The sequence below is a fragment of the Acinonyx jubatus genome, chromosome A3 (genome assembly GCF_027475565.1).
Source record: "Acinonyx jubatus isolate Ajub_Pintada_27869175 chromosome A3, VMU_Ajub_asm_v1.0, whole genome shotgun sequence".
NCBI classification, from domain to species: Eukaryota; Metazoa; Chordata; class Mammalia; order Carnivora; family Felidae; genus Acinonyx; species Acinonyx jubatus.
In genome coordinates, this window is record NC_069388.1 from 118,414,229 (window position 1) to 118,426,458 (window position 12,230).

Sequence of the window (12,230 nt, forward strand, 5' to 3'; positions counted from 1 at the left end):
TCAGTATTCACTCTAAATGTCAATGGACTACATGTTCCAGTCAAAAGACATATAAAAAGAATGGATAAGAAAACAAGACTCATCTTTGTGCTGTTTACAAGTGACCCATTTTAGACCTAAAGTCACCTTCAGATTGAAAGTAAGGGAATGGAGAACATCTGTCATGCTAATGATCACCAAAAGAAAGCTAGAGTAGCCATACTTACAGCAGACAATATAGGTTTTACAATAAAGACTGTAACAAGAGATGAAGAAGGGCATTATATCATAGTTAAGGGGTTTATCCACCCAGATGACCTAACAATTGTAAACATTTATGCCCCCAGTGTGGAAGAACCGAAATATATAGATCAATTAGTCACAAACATACAGAAACTCACTGATAATAATACCATAATAGTAGGGGACTTCAACACCCCACTTACAGCAATGGACAGATCATCTGAACAGAAAGTCAGCAAGGAAACAATGACTTTGAATGGCACACTGGACTGGATGGACTTAACAGATATATTCAGAACATTTCATCCTAAAGCAGCAGAATACACATTCCTCCTGAGTGCACATGGAACATTCTCCAGAGTAGATCACATACTGGGACACAAATTAGCCCTCAACAAGTATGAAAAGATCGACATCATACTGTGCATATTTTCAAACCACAATGCTATGAAACTCGAAATTAACCACAAGAAAAAATTGGGAAAGATAGATACTTGAAGACTAAAGAACATCCTCCTAAAGAATTAATGGGCTAACCAAGAAGTTAAATAGGAAATTAAAAAGTACATGGAAGTCAATGAAGATGATAATGCCAAAACCTCTGGGATGCAACAAAGGTGGTCATGAGAGGGAAGTATATCTTCCTAAAGAAGGAAGAAAGGTCTCAGATACACCCTACACCTAAAGAGCTGGGAAAATAACAGCAAATAAAACCCCAAACCAGCAGAAGATGGGAAACAATAAAGATTAAAGCAGAAATCAATGCTATTGAAATAAATAAAGCAGTAGAAAAGATCAATGAAACTAGGAGCTGGTTCTTTGAAAGAACTAACAAAATTGATAAACCCCTAGCCCGTTTGATCAAAAAGAAAAAAAGGACCCAAATAAATAAAATCAAGAATGAAAGAGGAGAGATCACAACCAACACTGCAGAAATACAAACAATAATAGAATATGATGAGCAATTATACACCAATAAATTGGGCAATATGGAAGAAATGGACAAATTCCTAGAAATATATAAACTACCAAAACTGAAATGAGAGGAAATAGAAAATTTGAACAGACCCATAACCAATAAAGAAATCGAATTAGTAATCAGAAATCTCCCAAAAAACAAGAGTCCAGGTCTGGATGGCTTTCCAGGGGAATTCTACCAAATATTTAAAGAAGTGTTAACGCCTATTCTTTTGAAGCTGTTCCAAAAAATGGAAATGGAAGAAAACCTTCCAAACTCATTCTATGAAGCCAGCATTACCTTGATTCCAAAACCAGACAAAGACCCCACTAAAAAGGAGAAGTACAGACCAATTTCCCTGATGAGCATGGATGCAAAAATCCTCAACAAGATACTAGCCAACCATATCCAACAATACATTAAAAGAATTATTCACCACGACCAAGTGGGATTTATACCTAGAATGCAGGGCTGGTTCAATATTTGCAAAACAATCAGTGTGATACGTCAATAAAAGAAAGGACAAGAACCACATGATCCTCTCAATAGATGCAGAGAAAGCTTTTGACAAAATACAGCATGCTTTCTTGATAAAAACCCTCAAGAAATGGATAAAATGATCATACCTCAATCATAAAAGTCATATAGGAAAGAGCCACTGCTAATATCATCCTCAATGGGGAAAAACTGAGAGCTTTCCCCCTAAGGTTAGGAACATGACAGGGATGTCTATGCTTGCCATTGTTATTTAACATAGCGTTGGAAGTCCTAGCCTCAGCAATCAGACAACACAAAGGAATAAAAGGCATCCAAAGTGGCAAGGAGGAAGTCAAACTTTCACTCTTCACAGACGACATGATACTCTATATGGAAAACCCAAAAGATTCCACCAAAAAACTACTAGAACTGATCCATGAATTCAGCAAAGTCACAGGGTATAAAGTCTATGTACACAAATCAGTTCCATTTCTATACACCAGTAGTGAAGCAACAGAGAAATCAAGGAATCAATCCTATTTACAATTGTATCAAAACCCATAAAATACCTAGGAATAAACCTAACCAAAGAAGTGAAAAATCTATACACTGAAAACTATAGTAAGCTTATGAAAGAAATTGAAGAAGACACAAAAAAATGGAAAAATATTCCATGCTTATGGATTGGAAGAAAAATATTGTTAAAATGTTGATACTACCCAAAGCAATCTAGATATTCAATGAAATCCCTATCAAAATAACACCAGCATTCTTCACAGAACTAGACCAAACAATCCTAAAATTTGTATGGGACCAGAAAAGACCCCGAATAGCCAAAGCAATCCTGAAAAAGAAAACCAAGGCTGGAGGCATCACAATCCTGGACCTTAAGATGTGTTACAAAGCTGTAATCGTCAAGACAGTATGGTACTGGCACAAAAACAGACACTCAGATCAATGGAACAGAATAGAGAACCCAGAAATGGACCCACAGACGTATGGCCAACTAATCTTTGACAAAGCAGGAAAGAACATCCAATGGAATACAGACAGTCTCTTCAGCAAATGGTGTTCAGAAAACTGGACAGTGATATGCAGAAAAATGAACCTGGATCACTTTATTATACCATACACAAAAATAAGCTCAAAATGCGTGAAAGATCTAAATGTGACACAGGAAGCCATCAAAATCCTAGAGGAGAAAGCAGGCAAAAAACCTCTTTGATCTTGACCACAGCAACTTCTTACTCAACACATCTCCAGAGGCAAGGGAAACAAAAGCAAAAATGAACTATTGGGACCTCATCAAAATAAAAAGCTTCTGCACAGCAAAGGAAAAAATCAGCAAAACTAAAAGGCAACCAATGGAATGGGAGGAGATATTTGCAAATGACATATCAGATAAAGTGTTAATATCCAAAATCCATAAAGAACTTGTCAAACTCAACACCCAAAAAACAAATAATCCAGTGAAAAAATGGGTAAGAGACATGAATAGACACTTTTCCAAAGAAGACATCTAGATGGCTAACCGACATGAAAAAATGCTCAACGTCACTCATCATTAGGGAAATACAAATCAAAACCACAGTGAGATACCACCTCACACCTGTCAGAATGGCTAAAATTAACAACTCAGGCAACAACAGATGTTGGCGAGGATGTGGAGAAAGAGGGTCTCTTTTGCACTGCTGGTGGGAATGCAAACTTGTGCAATACTCTGGAAAACAGTATGGAGGTTCCTCAAAAAGTTAAAAATAGAACTACCCTACGACCCAGCAATTGCACCACTAGGTATTTATCCAAGGGATGCAGGTATGCTGTTTCAAAGGGGCATGTGCACCCCAATGTTTATAGCAGCGATATCAACAGTAGGCAAAGTGTGGAAAGAGTCCAAATGTCCACTGACATATGAATGGATAAAGAAGATGTGGTGTGTGTGTGTGTGTGTGTGTGTGTGTGTGTGTGTGTGTGTGTGTATAATGGAGTATTACTCGGCAATCAAAAAGAATGAAATCTTGCCATTTGCAACAATGTGGATGGAACTAGAGGGTATTATGCTAAGCAAAATTAGAGAAAGACAAATATCATATAACTTCCCTCATTTGTGGAATTTAAGATAAAAAACAGATGAACATAAGGGAAGGGAAGCAAAACAAATATAAAAACAGGGAGGGGGACAAAACAGAAGAGACTCTTAAACACAGAGAACAAACTGAGGGTTGCCGGAGGGGCTGTGGGTGGGAAGATGCGCTAAATGGGGAAGGGGCATTAAGGAGGACACTTGCTGGGATGAGAACTGGGTGTTATACGTAGGGGATGAATCACTGGAATCTACTCCTGAAATCATTATTGCACTATATGCCAACTAACTTGGGTGTAAATTAAAGACAGATGCCACCACTTCGGGAACACCTGTCCTAACCAACCTGCATTAACTGGCTCTTGTCACTTAATGCAGTGTAACAACCCGAAAGTCAGTGGCTCGCAAGCACACGTTTCTCACTCGTACATCCATGGCTAGGCTGGGGCCTGACCTGGGCTGGGTTCAGCTGGGTTTTGCTCCAGGCTGGAGCTTGAGTTTTGCTTGGCTCCACAGGTCCCTCATGCGCTGTACCAGTGAGGTTCTTGGTGCATATTGTTCTCATGGCAACGGTGGAAGCCCAGAAGGAAGTGCAGGCAAATTACAAACATTTGCTCGTGTCCTATGTGCTGACATCCATTTGACCAGAGCAGATCCCGTGGTCAGAGTCAGCGGGAGGGAACCTTCTCCGTGAGGCTATGACAAGTGTGTGGCTCTGTGATACTTGTACGGGGGAGTGACGAATTGGGGCCAACAATCTCCTTCACCTTCTAGTCTAAAGCAGCTACCTGTTACTTTATCATTTTTATTCTCTGCTGGGCTCTGATACTTTTATTATCGAATCATGCTTCTTTTTTATCTACTGTTAGCAAAACATCAGCTCCTGACAGCAGGAACTTTTTCTGCCATATTCATTGCTACCTGCCAAATACCTACCTGCCACAGGGTGGACATTCACTAAGTCTTTGAATGAATGAATGAATGATTGATTGATTGATTCTGTTTGGGGATTACCTGGCAGATCATGAGGGGCCTTGTGTAACATGTCACATTGGCTAGATGCCTATTCTGGAAGTCGTCTTTGTTTTGGAAGAAGGTGGACATTGCGTATCTGTTAGCAGAGACTCGCCCAAGCTATGAAACAAATTGGAAGTTTCTAGAGGTCCTTTTGTTTTGAGGCACGTGGTAGAAACCGGACAAGCTTGGAAGGACCCTTCAGCGGTACCCCAAGGCTCAAACCTTGAATTGTGCTGGGTAGGGTTATATTTCTTGGAGACCCCAGACATCTCCTGGCACAGCGATGCTGGAGTTTGCTGTGGGCCAGCACGAGAGCATCTACCCCCTCCGCTGTCTGCAGACCTCCCTACCTGTATAGATGCCACAGGTCCTTCCTGGGTTCTGTGCTCCCCACGGGCCCCCAGTGCCTGGGACTTCAGCCTCCACTGACCCTCGTCACAACTCGGCTGAGTGACATAGGGAAAGCCCTGGCATCATGCTTGGCTGGCGTCTTGCTAGCTGGGCATGAGAGCCGCGGTGGACCCACCCCGAGGCCAGGCTGGCTTCTGATACGCAGTCCCGTGGGTCAGAGCAGATGTTTAATTAATGCCTTAAAACTCAAACTCTGCTTGTAGCGGGGAAAAAAGAGTAAGGAGATCTGAGCTCCAGCGTCAGCACTGCCAGGAGACCACAGGCTCACAGCCTCATTTCTGGGGGCTTCAAGTGTCTTCCGTAAAATGAGAATAAGAACTTTGCTTGTTGTGGCCAGTAGGATTGTGAATATGGAGGTGTGATGAAACTCCATTAGTCTTATTGTTAGGCACGAATTTCCCTTCTCCCCTCCGGAGGAATAGAAAGTCACTAAGAACATATTTTGTGCCAAGCCCTGTCCCGGGCGTGTCGCATATAACCTCTCTTTTGATCTTACTGGCCCAGCCTTCGGGGTTCCTGCGAGGATGAAGAAGTCACATCTCAGAAAGGGAAAGTGACTTGCTCCAGGCCACACAGCCTGCTGGTGGTAGGCGAGGTCTGCGTGACTGCACGGCCCAGCCTCTTTCTGCCACTCGTTCTTCCAGTAGGCATTGGCGGCTTCCCGTGTGCCAGACCCGGTCCTAGGCACTGGGGAATCCGCAGGGAAACAGAACCAAAGCCCCGTCCCCTTGGAGCTTGCTTTCTAGTGAAGTAAACAGAGTAAACGGACAAATAAAAGGACGAATAAAAAATGCAGATACTTCTCTGCAGGGTCTTAAACAGGAAAAGAGAGAGCGTGTTGGGGGGGGGGTGGGGGGAGGTCAGGGCAGGCCTCTGTGAGGAGGGGACATGTCAGCAGGGACCTGACTGATGAGGAAGGTCCCCTCCAGTCTGCAGGGAGCACGGCTCCAGAGTGGGGCCCACAGGCACTGAGTGGTGGCCACCCCAGGCTTCGGCCTGTCTTCCTTGGGCTGGGGAGGTTGGTTGCCTGCAGAGATAACTTCTGCCCTGTTCCTTCCTGCTTTACGGCTCCGTGGAATTTTTTTTTTTTTCCCCAAAACATCTAAGTTAGTTTTAATGAACAGAGGCTCCAGTATGGTCTTCCCCTGACAGCAGAGCATCATGAGGTCTCCAAGGGCAGCTCACAAGGATGTTGGCTCCCAGAGCAGCCTTCTCTCCCTGGGTTTCTTCTCCCCAGTTCTGGAGTATTCTGGAATCTCCAGGCTGGAATGAGCCTATGGGGAGGGGTCAGCCTCGGCAGTTGAGGCACCAGCCTGCCTCCAGGGGGATGACTTCTCTTTTAAAGCCCTGCTTAGAGCAGCCCCAAGTCCCTGTGGACTGGCAGAAATGTGCAGGATATTGTGATTCATCAAATTCCAAGAGGAAGGACTTCGTAAAGGAATTTTCTCACGGCTGCATTTCTGAGCTGGGGTATTACAAACATTTCATCCGGCTGTCCTGGGTTAGATGAAGCTGTTGAGTCTGAATGTTTACCCACTTGGGAGATTCGTTCATTCTCCTCGTTAGTTTAAAAATCTTGTGTTTAAGAAAAAATAACAGTTCTTTTGCAATGAGATTGCTGCCCAGTCTCTTTCACTGGGGAAAGGGGTTCCCTGGGGTAAGAAGAGGTGACCTCCGTGGCACCCCAGAGCAGAGCTTCTCAGGCTTGTGCGGGGGAATCCCCCCCGAGACGGAAATGTGTGTTGAGTCCAGTGTGACAAGCTGCCCCCACCCCCTCCTGGGCCACCCCGAAAGAGCCAGGAGGCTGCATCAGGGCTCCTGCTTGGCCTTCGGAACTGCCTGAGCTGGGAACCTCCCTGTCTGTTCACAGGGTCAGGTGTCATGTCTGCAAACCCCTGGCACTGAGCTCCCTCAGGCAGTCATTGACGATGATGAGAGGAGAAGCCTTCCTGCCATGCTTGGTCGCTGAGTGTGGTATCCGAGGCAGTCTTTGTTTCTGAGACCCCATCTCTGTAGAGCCCGCGTCTTCCTGAAGCCGTGCGTCACCTCCCTGATCGGATGTGATCCCCACCCACCCGACCTCTGTCTGCATCTTTGCGCAGCCTCATCTCCTGGATGTTTCCGGGACCATCCCCACTACTGTCCTGGCCTGTACCCCGCCCAGCAAAGTGACCGAGCTTCGTTCCTCTGTTCTTGGGCTGAGGTGGCGTGGGAGAGGGTTGGGGTGCAGCAGCTGGGATATTAGAGGGCTGCGTCCCGGGGAGACCATGAGGCTGGGAGGTCAGGTTTGTGATGGCTTCTGGCCTGCTCATCTGCTCCCCAGAAGGGGAAGGGCAAGTAGGGGGAAGACCATACTGGACCCCTCTGAAGGGGTCGGGGTGAGGGGCAAGTTGTGACGTGGTTGCACTACCTCAGGTGGCTCTGGGGAGCACGGGATCCACAGCAACCCTGAGGACCCTTTCGTTGAGGTAAGTTTAGAGAATTGGGGGAGCTCTGAGAAGCACAGCCTGGGGCTCCTGGGAGAATCCTCTAGGAAGGAATAAGCTCACTGCGATGCAGGGAGAGAATTCCCTGGCACGGGGGGGACGTGCGGGACCCACAGGACTCTCCGGCGTGTGGCCTGGACATGGCCATTTGCCTCCACATCCCCTCACAGATGAGCTGAGAGTGCAGGTCAAGAAGGGGTGGGCAGGGGACAGGAAGCGGTATGACCCTCTGGCCACCCTGGGAACCGACCCGCCTTGCCTTCCCTCCAGCCTTTCCAAGCAGGTCATTTCCAGGCCCACCTTTGCCCTCAGAAGTGAGGTCTGATGAGGGCCAGCCGGGGTCAGGACTGCAGGGACTTCCGAGATGAGGTAGGCGGCCCCTCAGCTCATAGGTGCTGAAGTGGGGGCTCAGGGAAGTTTCTTGACGTAGCAGGTTCCCCATCCGGCGAGGGGCAGGGCAACAGTCCAGGGCTCCTCCTAAGTTTGTTTTCTGCACCTGCCAAGGGGAATGCAAACGTGGGTCTTATTTTAAAATAGGCTGAAGGGAGTGCTGTCCCGTAGAGATGGTTTCCATTGTGAACCAAACCTGAATCCTGTTATACTCTTTGTTTGTTTGTTTGTTTGTTTTGAGAGGGAGAGGGAGCAGGGGAGGGACAGAGAGAATGCAAAGCAGGCTCCACACTGTCAGCACAGAGTCCAACGCAGGGCTCAAACTCCCGAACCAAGAGATCGTGACCTAAGCCAAAATCGAGAGTCAGACGCTTAACCGACTGAGCCACCCAGGCACCCCTGTTATACTCTTTGGATAATAACCTTTGGTGGGAGTTGGTTTAAAGCTTTCCTGTTATAGTTGCTCTCTGTCTACAGAGCAGGTGGTTTACTTAAGGAGGGACCCCGATGGGGAGTAAAACAGTTATTACTGACACCGGCTCAGTGCTTACACTTTATGGAGTCTGCTCTATCCACCCCGTGAGGTGGACAGCAGGACCTGTTGGGGGGCAAGAGACCCCTAGGTGTAGAGCTCTGTCCATGGCTCAGTGTGACAGCCCAGGTGGTGGCCAGGGCCAGAGATGGGTCTGGAGCCTCTGGTTCAGAGTTGACACCGGTAGGTATGGGGCCCAGACTTGTGGCTCGTCTGCGTGCAGCTACTCCCTTGACCTCTAGGACCTAGAGACCCTCAGCCCTGGTGACTGCTGTATCTGGACCCTGTGTGGGTTTTGGCAAAGTGCCCCCACTCGGTGAGATGCCTGAGGTACAGCCTGACCTTGTTGACTAGCTTCCTGTGCCATGAATTTGGGACTGGGCAGATTCTAAGGCTATACAGCCCCTAAAGGAAGGTGACCTTTGGGCTGGTAGACATTCTTGGACCTCAGGCCAGACCGGCTTGGAGACGCAGCGTGATCTTTGTGATTTGCTTTGACTCACTTAATGTAAATTGGCAGCTCTTTGGGTTATCAGGTATTTAATAAGTGTCCTGAGGCCATATTGATAGTGCTCAGGTGGGAATGGCCTATCATGTCCAAGCAAAAGTTCAAGAGATATCCCTTAGGATTTTTGAAATTGCCCACTTGCCCCATGAATGGTATAGTGATGGGGCTGCCCAGCCCCAAGAACACAATGAGTTGTTAGTTGCTGGAACCAGCAGTTTAAGGAGCTTGTGAGGTCTGCGTCTGGTGACTTTATGACCAGTCTCAAGACACGTCGCATGTACTAACTCATTATTCAGTGGGCCTGTGATGAGTGCCCAGGCCTGCAGGAACTTTCTGCCGGGGGTGGTGGGTCCTCAGGGTTAGCACTGATCAGCCCTGATAAAACACAAAAACAGAGGGGAATATGGCATAACCAAGAGTCTCCAGAAAATTAATGTCAGAATTAACCTCTCATCGTCTATTAAGCCATCTTCTTTAAAAATCTAAAATTGACTTCCCTGCATTTTTCACCTACCCAGAATCCATTATCCTTCACTAAAAGAACACTTTCTCCCCCTGGGGCCAGAAATGAAGAACTTCTGCCTCCCTACCCACATCTCAGCTAGACTTCTGCCTGAGAAACCACGCCCTTCAGAGGAGGGGTCTGCCTTCCTCAGGCGGGACCTCAGGGAACCCAGGTAGGGAGGGTGTGAGCCTCAGGGCATGGGCAGGGCCAGACCTTGTTGGAGCTGGCTCCTGGCAGGTGGCTTTGGAGAAGCAGGAGGAGCTAGAACCTGGTGCAGCCCCAGATGGGGCCCAGTCAGGGTCAAAGACTGGGGCCCGGGAAATGAGCACCAGGAAATGAGATGTGGTTTGAACGTTCAGGTCCATATCCAAGGTTACCTGCAGCAGGAGGCGGTTGAGTCTGCAATCCCAGCAGCCTGTGGAAACGGGCTGGGGACCACAGACACCTAGGGGAGCCTGGAGGGTGCCAAGGATGGAGGAACAGACTCAGTGCCCAAGAAGGCCTTTGTATCGATGTACCGAGCTTGCAGGACAGACATCCGTCGCACAGCTGCCCTGTCCCTTTCCCGTAACTTCCTCATGGGACCTCGGTACTGGTACCGGCCACCCCTCATCTGCTGGCAGGTGGGGTTGGCTGGGAGGATGCCCGTGAATGCCAGACACCTGTATACCTGCAGCGTCACGTGGAAGGTAGCGTGAGGGCTGGGAGTTGGCCCAACACGGCTTCACATCTGTGACCTTCAGTGCAACCTGCAGCTTTTAGGATTATACACCCCCAGCTAGTAGATCGGGGTTTTGTACACTCTCCTCCCAGCTAATCAGCACAGCACCTAAGGGCGCCTAATAAGTGAGTCCTCAGTAAGCGGTGGTTGAACAAATGAGAGAATGAATGAATTGGGGAGCAGAGGGACCGTCAGGCCACACAGGTGCACGGGATCGGCCAATTTAGCTGCGCTGTGAGCAGGAGAGGCAAACAGCCCCATAACCAGCCTTCCAGGCCGGGGCCTCACCCGCCTATGGTAAGCGGGGCAGGGTCTGTTCCAGGGCCCTAAACGTCCCATCAGGGTCAGAGGCTCGCCGGGGCCCTCCCTGGACACTGGACAACTAGGGGTTTGATTTTCGTTACCACCCACCCCCCCTTCTCCATCCTCTCTCCTGAGCATGTGCCTTCACCATTGTCCTTTTCTCTCCTCGGGGCACAGATCCTGGCCAACGTCTGCCTCTACCTGTGCGCCATCATGGTGGGCGTCATGTCCTACTACATGGCGGACCGCAAGCACCGCAAGGCCTTCCTGGAGGCCCGCCAGTCGCTGGAGGTGAAAATGAACCTCGAGGAGCAGAGCCAGCAGCAGGTGAGGTCCTCGCGGGGTGGCCATGCGGCCGTGCAGGCCTGGAGCCCGGGGCCAGCGACCAGGGCCAGAGAGGGGCCGATTGGGAGGGGGTGGGCCTGGGACAGTGCAGCCCCCCCTCTCCCCCGCCCCCAGGGCTCCCCGGGGCTCGGGGATCACCTGCCAGGGCCAGGTGTTGGCTGCCTCCTGGGCCTCTGACCGTCACAGGGCTCCTTCTGACTTCGGAGAGCTTGCCTTGCTGGAAGCCCTGTCCTCTCTCCTCCTCTGTGCTTGACCTACTCCTCCCCTCCTCCTGTTTTTTTCCCCCCTATAATTTAAAACTTTTTAAAGAGCTACATTGGCCCAAGCAGTCACCAACGACTCCTTGTGTTCCTCTCTCTCAGGTGAAAAAGTTCTCTGGGTTTATTCTAAGTGCTTTTCCCCCCATGGGCATCACTTCAGGTCAGTCCTCCTCTACCACCCTTTCCGGTTCTATGGCAGATTCGCCATGTGTCCCTGCTGTGCACTCCGAGCCGTGTTCTCTGCAGCGGGGTGGGCCCAGCCCATAGCAGGGGGGCCTTCTGGGTGAGGCCCATCAACCTGCTCGCCTCCACCCAGGGCGCTAAGTTTCCTTCACGCTCTGTGCGTCTCCTACTTCCTTCTCCTTCTGAGTCCTCGATGAAGAAGTAAAACCAGTCCAAACCCTGGGGACCCCACTGTTTACATTTTTCCTTTGAGAGAAGTGCCTGCTGCCCCCGCTCTTTGTTTACTGGCTTTACTCCAGCCTGATCCACCACAGAACCACCCAGTTCTCGTGTGATTCAGTCTTTTAAATAGTTTCTGGTCTGGATTCATCTCCGATGCCTTTTGAAGGTCTGCAGAAATTACATCCACCAACTTCCTGTTATCCATAGGTTTATTTCCTGCTAACAAACAAACTCACTAGTTTGAAAATAGAGGATTCCCTGTTCTGGGAACCATGTCATTTTGTGTTCAGGTGGTGCTCTTGGCTCTGGATTCACTGAAACGGCTGTTTTCCACTCAGGTGGACAGGGCCAGAGTTTCGGGGGCCTCTCTGGAGCCTTTGCCTGGGGGCCTCCTTGGCGGGCCTCCCCTTTTCTAGATGATGCTCTTCGAAGGCACACACTGAGTCATTTGCTGATGAGTCCTCACTTCCTCTCTCCTGGGGATGTGTTTTCTCTGTTTACCAAGGAGATCTAGAAGCTTCTGAGCTGGGCCTCAGACTCCACTCCTTCAGAAGACAGGTTTCAGAAGAGGAATCTCCCCAGCCTCTGTTGCCACAAGGGGCCAAGC

The 12,230-nt window shown here is 48.7% G+C and overlaps 1 protein-coding gene across 4 annotated transcripts in view; it reads left to right on the forward strand.

The window, feature by feature from the left end:
* Positions 1-12,230, forward strand: part of ADCY3 (adenylate cyclase 3) — a 91,202-nt gene that overhangs the window by 35,961 nt on the left and 43,011 nt on the right. For all 4 annotated transcript variants that reach the window (XM_053201156.1, XM_027033319.2, XM_027033321.2 and 1 more), the window contains exon 3: positions 10,791-10,940. In XM_053201156.1, coding sequence (XP_053057131.1) covers positions 10,791-10,940 — 150 coding nt within the window. The remainder of the gene's footprint in view (positions 1-10,790; positions 10,941-12,230) is intronic.